This window comes from Chrysochloris asiatica, unplaced genomic scaffold (assembly GCF_000296735.1).
Source record: "Chrysochloris asiatica unplaced genomic scaffold, ChrAsi1.0 scaffold00110, whole genome shotgun sequence".
In the NCBI taxonomy this organism is placed as follows: domain Eukaryota; kingdom Metazoa; phylum Chordata; class Mammalia; order Afrosoricida; family Chrysochloridae; genus Chrysochloris; species Chrysochloris asiatica.
In genome coordinates, this window is record NW_006408628.1 from 767349 (window position 1) to 782660 (window position 15312).

General features: G+C 36.5%; 1 protein-coding gene across 4 annotated transcripts in view; it reads right to left on the reverse strand.

The window, feature by feature from the left end:
- IKZF2 (IKAROS family zinc finger 2 (Helios)) overlaps positions 1 to 15312 on the reverse strand; it is a 187643-nt gene that overhangs the window by 32684 nt on the left and 139647 nt on the right. For all 4 annotated transcript variants that reach the window (XM_006867779.1, XM_006867780.1, XM_006867781.1 and 1 more), the window contains one exon: positions 7856 to 8023. In XM_006867779.1, coding sequence (XP_006867841.1) covers positions 7856 to 8023 — 168 coding nt within the window. The remainder of the gene's footprint in view (positions 1 to 7855; positions 8024 to 15312) is intronic.

Genomic DNA, 15312 nt, shown 5'->3' on the forward strand with positions numbered 1-15312 from the left:
TTTTTTTCCTTCAGTTCCCCCAGCTTAAGAAATGCTGAGCATGTTCTTCCTTTTTGGTTTTTATAATACACACATAAACTTAATGCCTTAGTATAATCAAACACAGGAAAGTAAATAAATATCTTTCTACTATTCTTTGCTATCAGTAACAGCCTATCGGACATCAGCAATGATATTCCTTATTCTAGATCCTCTTCTAAATCCAGCTTGAATTTCTGGCAGTTGCACTGCTGCCTAGAACCTTAAACACCAGTATGTCTGAGATGCATTTTTCTAAATATGGCTTATTTTCTCATTGGGCTAAAAAACTGTGATTTTTCAGTTAGCAATATATAGTTGATAATACATTCCAATTCTTGATTTCAGTGGTTGTTCCCTGAATTGCAGGCTGGCAGTGGTGGCATTCCTCTACTCAGTTCTACAGCACTCAAGTCCCTCACTTCATTCTCTTTGCCCTTTGTTTCTTTCTGAACCTCACCAGAAATTAATCCTACAGACGGAACCTAACCAGAGGCCAAAGGACATGGCAATATACTGAAGCCAATAAAAACTAGTTTTTTCTGAGAGCTGAGCAGAACAAAATAGGGTAAAAACTGACTATCAAGGTCAAATAGAATATTCTACAGATTAAAATTTAAGAATTAGTGCTTTAAATTAGATTAGGATATCATGTCTAGTATATTCAGTGGTTCAAGCTCACCAGCTGCTCCTTAGAAACCCTATACAGGGTCATTAGGGGTCAGAATCGACTGGAAGGTACTCCACAACAACATTACAACATCATATTATTATTTTAATTCTCTTCTTCTTATATGAATATTATTATTTCATAGACAGTACTTGGTACTTCCTTTCCCCCCTTGGGCAATGACAGTCAATGTTATTATTTTCACTTATTCGTTCTTTATTGTTGTTGTTAAGTACTGTGGAGTCAGTTCCAACTCATAGTTACCCTGCACAGGGTTTCCAAGGCTGCAAATCTTTACGGGAGCAGAAAGCCTCATCTTTCTCCTGCAGAACAGGTTAGCAGCCCGATTCGTAACCACTAAGCTATTAGATCTCTTTATTGTTACATGTTATTAATGCCACAAAACTGCTTCCTACATTATTTACTTGAAATTTTTTCATCTTGATTTCCATTTAGTAGTGTGGTAATAATCAACTAGGCACTGGTAAGCATTTATACAGTATTTACATGACTTGTAAATACTATATTAATGTCACTATTGTCCACCCAAGTGTGGGCTTATGGAGATGAAGATATAGATGGAGACTTGACCCAAGTCCACCCTCCAGTTTTGCTGGGACTAAATTTATTTAGCAGTGGGCTGAGTCCTTGCCTTGAGTCCCATGGTTCTCTGGGTCAAGTACAAGACTGTCCAATAGCAATAAAATGTGAACCACATATGCAATTTAAATTTTTTTACTAACTGCATTAAAATAAGTTTAATAATAATATAGTTTATTTAACATAGTTTATTAGGTAAAAACACCAAGTCACAGTGACCCTGCACACTTCTGAGGAGTGGCTGGTAAGTCTGAACTGCCAACATTGTGGTTCAAACCAACCCAGTGGTCTATTGCTTAGCCTCTAATGTCACATCAGCATTAGCCCTATTGTAAGTGCTTAACAGCTATATGTGACTAGCAACTACCATGTTAGATAGGATAGTCCTATAACTAACACTTGCCCCAAAATAGTAAACTGAAAAAAACGTGACTGGATGAATTATCAAAATTACTGATACCATCAAAAAACTGAAAGATGTTGGGGTAGTGATTCCTACCATATACCCATTTAAACTGTTTTGCTAATGCAAAATTGAGACGGTTCTATGGATTAATGGCTCCATAGGATAAGCACTGGACTGAAAAGGTGGCTTGAACTGCAAGGTCAGCAGTTCAAACTTACCAGCTGCTCCTCGGAAACCTTATACAGGGTCGCTGTGAGTCAGACCCAACTCGACGTTACTTAACTACAATAATCATATTGTTAACCTGGTGTGGCACTGTAGGATAACCACTGGACTGCTAGCCACAAGGCTGGTGGTTTAGAAACCCTATACAGAGTTGCTATGAGTAAGAACTGACTCAAAGGCACTTAACAACAACAATCATATTGCAATGCCAACCACAGATGCAATTTTAGCTGTAGTATCTTTACTATTGTCCACCCAAGTGGGGTCTTATGGAGATCAAAATATATATGGAGACTTGACTCAAGTCCACCTTCCAGTTTTGGTGGGAATAAATATATTTAGCAATGGGGAAAGCCAATAATATAGGAAGCAGTATATCAGCATAGCTCCTGACACCATGTATGGGACTACTACTGACTTTGCCTTTTTTTTTTACAATGATTTCTATTAGTAAAGATACAAGCAGCTTGTTTGCTTTCAGATTGCAAGAACTACATTATACTTTCACTATCTGAACTTAAGGATAGATCAAGCGGAAACATTACATTTCTGACATTATGCTTATTGAATCTGATGAGCAAGAAGTAGTAAGCATCAAAGGTACCTTAGCAAAACATGAATATTAGAGGACTGGAGATAAATTCTGCAAAGATTCAGGGCCTTACATAATGGATGAAGTTTCTAGGGGCCTAGTGGTCTTGGCATGTAAAAACAGCTTCTCTATAGAAACTGATGAATTCCTTCCCCTTATACCTTTCACCATTAAGGAGGCTAAAAGCTTGGTGGCCCCTTTGGATTCTGAAATAACACTTGGGTATGCATTTCTGAAGCAGGCACTAGGTAACCTACAAGTCTGTCAGTGTTAAGAGGGGCCTGGCACAAGAAAAAGAATCTGCAGCTTGTCCCTTCTATGATAAAGGACACTTTAAAACTTTGACCCTGAGATTCAGCAGGTACAATGATTTTTGCAAATGTGTATGGCAAATAGAGATGCTATACAGCAATTCCTTCCATCAATAGGTACATCAGAGTGCAACTCCCTAAAGGTTGTGGAGTTGCCATATCTTCCACCAACAGCTATTCTCCACTTGAAAAGCAGCTTCGGACTTACTACTGGATCTTGGCTAAGACTAAGTACCAGGTCATGAGACTTTAAATCACTATGGGCCCCAAACTGCCCATCATGAATGGGTGTTATCTGAATTCTATCATCATATCGTATCAACAACCTAGGTTGCACAGTAGCATTGCATTATCAAATGAAACTGGGACCAAGCAGGTTTGGGAAGCCCAAGTGGACTGCAATAGCAAGTAGCTCAGATGTCCCTGATACCTGCTTCTACTGCTTCACAATCTCTCTTTCAACCCACATGTATGGCCTCATGGGGAACTCTCAATGATCAATGAATGGAGGATGAAAACATGTACACCTGGTTTGCAAATGTATTGTGTGGACAACAGTACAAGCTGTGACTTTTATTTTAGCCCCACTTAAGGTGTCTGACCCGGAAATGCTCCTGCAGTGCTTAAAAGCATATTACCCCGGCAGGTGGAACTTCAGACAGCACATTTGATTGTACACTGTACATGGAAGGCGAGATAGCTGGGGTAATGACATGGGGCATAACCGCATGGTCAGAGGCTTGGAAGAATAAGACTGGATTACTGATGACAAAAAACTGTCGAGGAGTTATTATGAATGCATCTCTCAGAATCAGTACAAATGGTGGCAACATGGGTCCTATGTATTTTCCTCTACGTAAATTTCATCCACTGTGAAGGAGGTTCTTAGTACTCTGGACCAGGTGAAGTCCCTTATTACTCAGATTCTTTACCTGACTACCCTGCTGCTTGCTCAATGGACCATGTACACATTTACCATAGATGGAAACCGTATATAGAATCGGTAGCATGGACTCCTATCTATGACTGATTTAACCACCAGCACTGCTGCGTTTCCAACTTCCCAATGCTGAGACCTCGATATGACACCAATCCTCATGGGGACCAACCAGTCAATTAATGGCAGGTAGGCTATTTTGGGTTCCTGATAACATGGAGTAGGCAGCAATTTATCCTCACAGAAATAGATATATATTTAGGATGTGGTTTTGTCTTCCCTTCCTTCAATGTCTTTGCCAGCTCCACCATGCTTAAATTTAACTGAATATCTTACCAATGATCAAGGTATTTCTTACTGTATTAAGGAAGTACAGCATTGGGCTCAAACACATAGAATTCACTAGTCACATCTATGTCCTGTCATCCAGAATCCAGCTTACTAAATGAAGTGGTGAAATGGTTTGTCCATGGAGTAATTCTTGTATGGGTGCTATCTGGAAAAGGTTTAGATGTGTCCTGTGAATATGGTATATACTGAAAGCCATCTCTTTGAGAGTCAGAACATACAGTCAAAGAGAAGGTGGGAGTGGCCACTCTAATGATCACATAAGCCACTGGGTCACTCATCAGCTAGAGAAACCTGTCCAGCCCAGATGATAAGAACAAGAGGAAGAGGAAGATGTAATTAGTAATGAAAGAAGAAAACTATAACCATTAACTTGAACGTTTATTGACCAACTAGAGAAGTATGGATTTCAGCAGCTATACCTGTTAAATGTTTCTTTCTTTTTTAAAAAAAAAAATCCCCTTTTTATCCCTGGTGGTGGCTAATATTTATGTTCTAAGTGTTTCATCTGGACAAAGGACAAAAATGGATGCTGAGGGACAAAGAAGGGACTGTGTTAGATATGCTCCCTCTGCTCCTCCAGATCCACCCTTCTACTCTTCTCCACTTTCTCTATGCTCTGAAGAAGATGACATTAATGGACTTCATCAAAGACTCTTTTTCTAGATTCTGGCTATTTTCAGCCAATAGAAGGCCAAGTAGGAGACTGGAGGATGAAGAGTGAAATCAGGTATTTCGGTTGGCACTGGCAACATTTCTTAAAGAATTCTTACAGAATACTTGTATGGCAGTTTAGTCTACAGCCAAAGCTCTTTCGCTTCTCAGGGTTCTTGGTTACTATTCTGTACCCTTCTTCATCAGGCTGAGGACTGGGAGGAGCCATAAAGTGCTGCTATTATGACAAGCCCCTTTTGTTTTCCCTTAATGTCACCCACATCCTTGTCAATAGTAACTCTATTAAGCTCTCTTAATTCGTCAGTTTGAGTACGCAATCTGTTTACACATCTGTAAAAAATCATGACTTGGTATAACAATCACCATGATAGTAGTCACAGGGACTTTATTTACCAGGATCAGTAACATAACATAACATGTGCATACTAAATACATACTTGAAACAGTACATTGTGTAAGGAGTCCTAGTGTGGTGCTATAGGACAGGTACTGGATTGCTAATCGCAAGGTTAGCAGTTCAAACCCAACAGCTGCTCCTCAGAAACCCTACATTGGGTTGCTATGAGTTGGAATTGACTAGATGGCACTTAACAATACAACAACATAGTGGAAAGAATTACATTAGATTTTTATAGTGATATTTCTGCCACAACTTCATGTAGTAGAAATGTTCATTATAAGCTGTATGTTGCAAAATTCTGCAACTCAATAACATATTAAAATTCAGAACATAAACCTAATAGAAATACTCATCATATCTTCAAGATAAAGAAAACTTTTTGTAATAAAATAATATCACTTTATGAATACAATTTTAATATAGAATGCTACAAGGGCCAATAAGAGAAATAGTTTGAATCAGGAAAAGTAAAATATATTGTTTTATATTTGTATTACCTTCACTTTTGACAATTGCCTCAAGTTTATGATTTATGCTTAAAATAGCTTTACATATTTCATAGTCATGCTAAAAGCCTAAGTAGAGCATTGAGGGTTAATAAGAAAGAATAAGGTAAAGAAAGATAAATCAAGCATTACCTCACAACCCACAGCATTCTCTAATGCAATTTGTCAATGGAGATGAAAATATCACTTCTATTATGTCTTCATATTAAAATTAAAATTTTAAATGTCATTATTGGTAGAAGGAGCATATAAAATTGACTTGAAAGTGTTCTGTTAATTTTCCACCTTTAGCTTCTTGGTTATGGCAATTCATGCTAAAAGTTAAATGCGATTCATTCAGACTTCCTAATCATTTTCTCTTTTATCTACTCTATTCTGATGTTTTTGTTTTGCTTTGTTTTTAATCAGACTTATTCTGTAATGATAATAATTTTAATCATGATTTATGAAACAGAAGAGCTTTAGATAATGCCTAATGACTGTAATTCAAGAACTAAAGAAGCAAAGAAAGTGAAAATGGAGGGTACATATTCTAATGAGCATTACATTTTCTAGTTTATAAATAGCAATATTTGATTCCCATAAGGTCCCAGCCTGGACACAATATAAGCAAAAAATATAGCTTCATCTTCTATGTAGTAACTATAGAGTATGTTAACTGTGATATTTAATTGAAGATCAACTATAGACTAAATTCTTCCTTCAATAATGTGTTATAAATCCTAACCTCTACTGGTTAATGCACTGGTCTGCAAGGTCAGTTTGAATTGCAAAGTCGATGGTTCAAGCTCACCAGCCACTCCTTGGAAACCCTATACAGGGTTGTTATGGGTCAGAACCAACTTGAAGGCACTTAACAACAACAACATATCTATGGTTGTAATCCCATTTAAGAAACACTATCTTTTTTATTTAATGAGGTGGATTAGTATAGGGTATGTCATGAGTCAAATTTTTTTATTTTTGGTTTTTTAACTTTTTACTGTGAATTGGATGAAGGTTTAGAGAGCAGATCAGTTTTCTATTCAACAATTCATACACATTTTGTTTCATATTATTGATTGCTACGCCCACAATTAGAGTCTGGATGTGGCATTGTGGGTTAATGCACTGGACTGCAAAGTCATTTTGAACCACAGGATTGGTGGTTCAACTTCACCAGCTATTCCTTGGAAACTCTATACAGGGTCACTATGGGTCAGAACTCAATGGCACTTAACAACAACAACATCCCCACAATGTAACATCCCTCACCCCACTTTCTCCCTGTGGTTCCCACTTTCATTCCTCTCTTTCATAACCCTTCTGACCTTTCTTTGTTTTGGGGTAAATGCAATCCTTTTGGTCTCAGATGCTTGATTATTCTAAGGCATGAGTACCTCCCTAGTGCTACTGCTCCTCTTATATGGTTTGGCTCAAAATGGAGCCTAGGGGTCATTTCCAGCCCAGAAGAGGAAATTAAGGGCCACAGTCTTTGGGTCCCACCTTTTTCTATCCAACAAACAAGCCCAGTCTTTTTTTATGGTATTGAGTTTTGTTCCACATTTTTCTCTCAATAACTCAGTTTCTTTTGAGGCATAAAAGATATCAAAAACAAGGTAGTCAGAGAAGCTGAGAGAACTGCCAAGCCACATAAAGACTTCCCAGGAGCAGAATCTTAGGAAGAACAAGGCCCTTCCTTCAGAAGAGGCAGAGGGAAAGAGCCTTCCCTTAGAGCCAGCACCTGGAATTCAGACTTCTAGTCTCCTAAACTGTAAGAAATTATGTTTCTACTTGTTAAAGTTACCCACTTGAAGTATTTGTGTTATAGGAGCACCAAGCAACTAAGCCACCTGTATCAACCAAAATCACTGTATTACTAATTAGTAATTAAGATTTAAAATACAAAAATCCTAGAAATTTTATATAATACCTGATATTTCTATCCCAATGGCTTTAAATAAGAGACTCTAGTTGACAATATTGCTTTTTGCCAAATCTGTAAGACTCAAAATGAAAGATTATATGTGTTTTGTAGTACTTATCAGTTTTTAATGTGCACAAATAAAAATATTGTCTAGCTCATTGCTAGATACACATCAATGCTACAAAATTATTTCATATTAATCTACAGAACCCTCCTGAATTCACATACTTTAGCTGTCTCTTCAGAGTTGGTGACACTTACCAGAGTGGGTCCTGAGGTGTCCTGTGAGGGCGTCCCTTCTTCTACAGGCGTAGCTGCAGAAAGGACATTTGAACGGCTTCTCGCCAGAGTGTAACTTTATGTGCCTCAGAAGGTTGCCCTTCTGAGTAAAGGAAGCTCCACACTGGTTACAGTGGAAGGGCCGTTCACCTGTGGGACAGAAAAAAATGAAGGAGACTAAGTATTGTACAAGTATCTAATTTGTCACACAAAGTCAACTAGAGCTAGTTCTCTATGTAGTAGATTTCAACTCCCCCATAAGTCTTCTGTCTATCTTCCTAGAATTTAATACAAGCTCTTAAAGTCAAAGTAGCTGATTCCCATCTTCATACAAATGTAATAGTATTCCTGTCACTGATTTGAAAAAGTAACAGTAAAAGCATTTACCATTGGTTAAAAAACTAGAAAGGAACTCTGGTAGCATAGTGGCTACGAGTCAGGCTTCTAACCTCAAGGTTAGCAGTTCGAAACTATCAGCCACTCCATGGGAGAAAGGTGAGGCTTTCTGCTCTCCTAAAGATTTGTTGTTGTTGTTGTTGTTGTTGTTGTTAAGTGCCGTCAAGTCGGTCCTATCCAGGGTTGCCATGAGTTGGAACCAACTCCATGGCACATAACTACTGCCACCACAAACACCTAGATGTCATCACTTGACTGATTTCACTGGTTACTTTACCTTTATTATTTCAATGCTTACAACAACATTAGTACTTAGGTCATACTAATTTTAATTCATAAATGAAGAAATTAAGGTTCAAAGTACTAATTTACTTAACTAAACTCACAGACCTATAAAGTACTTGGCTTAGAATTAAACCCCAGTCAAATTAACTACAAAATCGTGTTCTCTTTATTTTACAAGGTATCACTAAAATTCATAGAAACTTTGACTTGGAGGTGACTTTAAAGATCATTTAATCCAACTCCTTCATTTTATTGATAAGGAAAGGAGACCCAAGACGTTAAATGAACGAACAAGGTCACAAACTCATAAGATCTCCAAATACAGGCCAGGTCTCTGGATTTTCTGGGTCTTTAAGAGTGAAACCTTTAGCAAATTTTCTTGGTATATAAGGGAAAATTCAGAGAAAATTATTCAACCAGACATGTCTTACACACTCTCCTTTCTTTTGTGAAAAATATTGGCTTGATAGACATCTTCTCTCCCCTTTCCCTTATTTCTAATATTGCTATAAAATCATTCAATCCTAAATTATCATCTTAATCTGTTATCATCAACTGGCTATCAGCAGTATCCTCAAACATAATGATATCCAGGTAAGGAGGTGGTAACATTGGCAAGTTGGGTCAAACTGGTAACAGTAAACCATGGAGATACTATTTTAAGATTATCTATTTTTAAAAATAAACATGTTATAAGTAAATATAAATAAGTAATATAAAGGTTTCATATTAAGTTGATAGCTTAGAATAAAATTTAAAACATTCCCTTTTGGTTAAACTGGACTATAATTTAAGGTAAGGTGATTATAATTTCAGTTTTCAAAATTTTTACTCTGAATTGTTGATTTCACATATCTTTACCTGAAACAGCCATAATAACAATGAACAATGATGCCACATTTATTTATTTATTTATTTTGCCATCTGATATAAATGAAAAGCTCAATGATTCTTTTTATTAAAGAAAGCCAGGATGCATAAAGAAGATAAACTGCCTTCAGTTTCTGGCAGCAAGTCACATCAAATTCTATCATATAGTTTTGTTATGTAACCTAGGGATTGAAAGCCTAACATACTGAGTGTATCTCAAATTCCACAGGACTTTTCTAATTTTTTAACTTAGTGAAGTAAATACCAAAAAGTATGAGCTGTGTACATGTATGGAGCTTGGGGCGGGGGGGTGGGGGTGGGGTGGGGCTCTTTTGCTTACAAAAGCTTTAGAACCTAGGGATTGAAAGCCTAACATACTGAGTGTATCTCAAATTCCACAGGACTTTTCTAATTTTTTAACTTAGTGAAGTAAATACCAAAAAGTATGAGCTGTGTACATGTATGGAGCTTGGGGTGGGGGGGTGGGGGTGGGGTGGGGCTCTTTTGCTTACAAAAGCTTTAGATCTTAGGAGGTAACTCTATACTAAGTCATATATTCTTAAATTGAAAAACAAAATAAAATAAAATGAATCACCATGTTAAAGTTACCTTACATTTTATCTTATTTAATTTATTGCTTCATTTGGTAAAACTAAGCATTGTGTTTCAGCAATAAATTCATCTTGAAAGAGAAACACTTTAGTTAGTATTCCTCCTATAAAGTTTTACAAAATAGTCAAAGTTTAGAAAAATATGTAAGTTTAACAGTTCTTTTTCATTTATGGCACTGTGGGATAAAGCACTGGACTTCAAGGTTGGGTTGAATCACAAGGTTGGTGGTTCAAACTCACCAGCTGCTCCTTGGAAACCCTATACAGGGTCGCTATCAGTCGGAGCTGACTCGACGGCACTTAACAGCAACATATAAGCAACTAACATACAATTTAACTTGAGTCTTTGATTTATTTTTAATAAAATAATAGTCTACAATTTTCAAAAATCAGAATTTCCTATTCCTTACCCTGTCATGGAATTAGTAATAAAAGAGAAGAACAAGTCAAGTCCTTCATGAAATAACCTTTTAAAAGGAGTAGGAACATAGCCAATATAAAACATATTTCCATACCAAACATTTGATTTTATTTTGGAAACTCTAGATGTAGTTTTTCTCAGCCAAGTAACAAACTAGTATGCAATAATATTTAAGAGAAATGGATTAAAATTACTAAGGTAAACAACAATAAAACAAATTAAAATAATGTTTGCTTTTGGAAACATTACTGTAGCATGCAGACATATTTTATTTTAAAACTTATTATAATCCTTGTATTGAAATACTTAAAAATTCCAAATTTAGAGTACTATATCAATCATTCAAACTGCTGACAATCTACAAAAGAAAACATCAACACCAACCTCTTAAAAATAGTCAAATTCATAAGATAGACAGTGACCAAAAATCACTAATTTTTACTAGACTAATAATGGTGCCCTGTCGACAAGGCACTGTACTGCTAACCATAAGGTAGGTGGTTCAAACCCACCAGTTGCTCCTTGGAAACCCTATACCAGTTGCTGTGAATCAAAACGAACTCCACAGCACTTTAAGACCCACAACAATAACAGACTAATGATGGGGCTGGAGTCTCTATGTGGCTCAAATAGTTAAGCACATGCTGGCAAGTTGATAGTTGGAACCCACCCAGAGGTGCCTTGGAAAAGAAGCCTGGTAATCTGTCTCTGAGAGATCAGAGCCTTTAAAAATCTATGGAGTTGTACTTGGAACACATGGGGTCACCTGAGACACTACTGACTCTAGCACAGCTAGCAACAATGATGAGATCATTGAGTTTTTACATTTATAAAACATTCCAGATAACTTCATTAAAAAAATATTCATTAATTGAAATGAGTATCCTCACAGCAGGTAGGAGACATGCTGCCATATTGAGGAGCATTAAGTCTTACTGGGGAGGCTTTGCTAACTGCATTTCCATGGCCCATGGGAAGTAAAGCAATAGACATGACGAAAGTAGCCAGTCATGTTTCCTGATTGGATAAAGGGAAAAGGGCTGAAAACAGGAATGCACTTTGATTTTGAACTAATACCCTTTATAAAATAAGACCTTCTTTTTGTTAAGTGCCTTCAAGTTGTTTCCAACTCATAGTAACCTCTGTATAGGGTTTTCGAGGAGCAGCTGGTGAGGTTGAACCATCAGCCTTGTGGTTCAAACTGACCTTGCAGTCCAGGGCACCACACATGCCAATGCTTTTTTACTTTTGGATTTAAATTCAATGACTTTTCTGATTTTGGTTTGAAGCCTGCTTAACTATTCAATATTTTGATTATATACAAATGGTAACTATCATTTTTTAAATGATCTATTTCTTGTGTGTGTTCCTCACTAAATTTAACTCGATTTATAGCGAAACCTTCATTACTACTACTATTGGAAACAAGCATATAAAAAGAAGTGGTTAACTTACAAAATTTTCTTTTTTAAGTATGTTTTTGTTAAGTGCCATCGAGTCATTTCCAACTCTTAATGATTTTGTATAGGGTTTCCAAGGAGCGACTGGTAAGTTCGAACCACCAACCTTGTGGTTCAAACTGACCTTGTGGTCTAATGCTTTATCCTATAGCACCATATCAGGACATTGCTGTATTCAAAAATTAACCAGTCCAAATGCAGGAATCATATTTAAATCTGTTTAATAACAAAGAAAGAATAAATGTTTTAAGTTTTTAAAGAAAAAAAAAAAAAATCTCTGTAAAACATTAGCAATCCTTTTAACCAACATTGTAAGATATTTCCTGACCTGCATTACAGAGATATGTGTACATTTATCTGCTAACTATGTTGAAGGTTCAGGTCACTGTTTACCTTTATACGTTAACTTCTAACAACACATCTCAATTACTTTTTAAATTTTTTGTTTTGTTTTATTAGACTAAAAGGACTAAATCAATTAGTTCTTTTGGAGTCTGCTTAGACTTTGTCTGAAAAAAATATTAATCATATTCTTCATAAGCAAATCAAAGCAACTTTCAGGGAAACATATTATTGACATTATAGAACGATCCAATTAAAATAATCAAGTAAGTTGTTTCTATGTTAGTTAACTCTCCTGTGGATGGACTAACAACTCTGATCTATAGAGTAATTAAGATGTGGTCACCTACGTTATCAATCTTTGTTATCATTCCCTTTCTACTTTTTCTTTTTAAACTTAATCTCCCGATCTACTCACAGATTGATTATTTTTAGTATGGTATAAATTATATTTCAGGGCATTATGCACTTTCATAGGAGAGTCCCTGGATGTGCCGGACTTCTAACTGAGAGTCTCCCCAAAGGCACCTTGGAAGAAAGGCTTGAAGAGTGAGCCAGTGAAATCTCTCTGGAGCTAAGTTCTACTCTGATATACACATGGTTCTCGTGAGTTGGAAGAAACTTGAAGACAATTAGTTTTGAGCTTTCCTAAACACATATTTCTAGATCTGTGTTTAAATATTTAATTGAAATGCAAGTATAATGCCTCAATTTATTTTGGTGAATCCAAGACAAAGGGTATCCCTGGGTTGGAATGAATAACAACCCACCAATATGCACAAATTCTAAGCATTTGTAGAAAGGGCCTTGGAGGAAGAAAACAGATCCACAAAGCTGCAATTATAAAACACGATGCAAAAACTTATAGTTGCAAAAGTGGGAGATTTCAAGCCTAAAAAGTGGCAGCATAAGTTAGGACTTTTTATATTTATATGGTTGCCCATATTTGTGCGTGACTGGATTTACTCCCTACTTGTTTTCTTTAACCTACATCTCCAGTGAAGAGTGCCTGGAGTATCCAATGACAATATTACCTGATTACCTACTAAAGTAGCAATACCCAAGAAATAATATGAAACTATTAAAAAGACACTGGAATTGAAACTTTAGTAGAGTATGAAAGAGAAAGAAGAAGAAATGAATTAGATCAGATACTCCATGACATTGTGAAAAATTGAAGGGTTATATATCACTTGTCAAGGAATGTAGTGGTTACTAATGGAGCTGCTAATCTCATGGTCAGCAGTTCAAAACTACCAGCTGTTCCCCGAGAGAAAGATGATGCTTTCTGCTCCCGTAAAGATTTACAGCCTCAGAAACCCTGTACAGGGCTGCTATGAGTCAGAACCGACTCCACGGCACATAACAACAGCAACAAATAACATTTGGCATTAAAATTCTACATTAGATTTTCTATGAGCTAAAAAACAAAAATAAGTTTCCTAAAGGATTTAAAGCAGTGTCTTTTATACTACCTATTATGTTGATCTGGTAGCGTAGTGGTTACGAATTGGGCTGCGACCCGCAAGGTCAGCAGTTCGAAACTACCAGATGCTCCGCGGGAGAAAGATGAGGCAATCTGCTCCCGTAAAGATTTACAGCCTCGGAAACCCTGTTCAGGGTCGCTATGGGTCGAAACCGACTCGACGGCACTTAACAACAACAACAACAATTATGTTGGCAGTAAGGAGCTCTGTTAGCATAGTGGTTACAAATCGGGCTGCAAACCTAAAGGTCAGCAGTTCAAAACTACCAGCTGTCCCGCAGGAGAAAGATGAGGCGTTCTGCTCCCGTAAAGACTTACAGCCTCAGAAACCCTGTACAGGGTTGCTATGGGTCAGAACCAACTCCACGGCACATAACAACAATTATATTGGTAGTAGTGGGGGGGGGTGTCAATTCTAGAATGAAGATGGTATTTCACACTGTTTTGGAGAAAATATTGATATATGATAAAATTCTAACTACATTTTTTTTCTCAATTTAGTTTAAAGAAACACAAGTAGAACTATTTGTGAATAGTTTAAAATGGAGTTTAAAAAAATCATGACCCAATCAGATGTATAAACTGAGTCTTCAAAAGAAAACATGCTAAAATAGCTAATTAAAATGATCCTTTCCAAAATTTCAAAATTGCTATTAACACTAATAAAAATTCTTCATGTCTGAGGAAAGTGAAATAATTTTCACAATATTTCAATAGATTTATTAAGAATAACGGGAAGCACTGGTGGCACAGTGGGCCAGGAATTTGACTGCTAACCACAAGGCTAGCAGTTCGAATCCACCAGCTGCTTCGCAGAAGAAAGACAAGGCTTTCTGCTCCAATAAAGACTTATAGAGTTGGAACCGACTAGACAGCATACAACCACCACCACCACCACCAACAATAATAGAAATGTGCATGGTTGTTTATTCCATTCTCTTTACCTAGACAGCTGAGTGAAACCATATTCAAAGGAAAAAAGAAATCTGTTAATATTTAAAAGCATTTTCTACGTCAGCCAAATCATTTTCTGATTGAAAATAAACTCTGCCACCACAGTAAATTTCAAATGGACGAGAGAACAGAATTTTAATTATTATTGTGTTTACAAACTAAGAAGCCTCACAAAAATCACTGCACATGCAGTGAAACATTGATTAATGTAAACATTCAGTATACTCTGGTTCTTTTAACTTTCTAAACTTAGAACATAAAAGGCTTTAAAAAAAATCTTCCGAAAAAATGTGTTAGTGTATGTTTCTGCCTTAATATTAACACTCCGTGAAGATCGACTGAAAAGTCATTTGACTGCTTTGTGTAGTTTTTATTCTATTAGAGGGTGGACTTTGCACATGTGAGTCAACATTACAGGCCTCAATGCTACTATTCTGTGGTAATGAGCAGACCAAAACTTACTGGGACTTCTGTTTTCCAACTATAGCTAGAATTACTTCATGGGCACAGAAGAAAAGTACAATCATTATTTTATACATTTTCTCCTTCTTCTTTCTTATCAATTAAAATACAGATAAGCTAGATCTTTAAATTTGTTCATAAGAATTATTTTT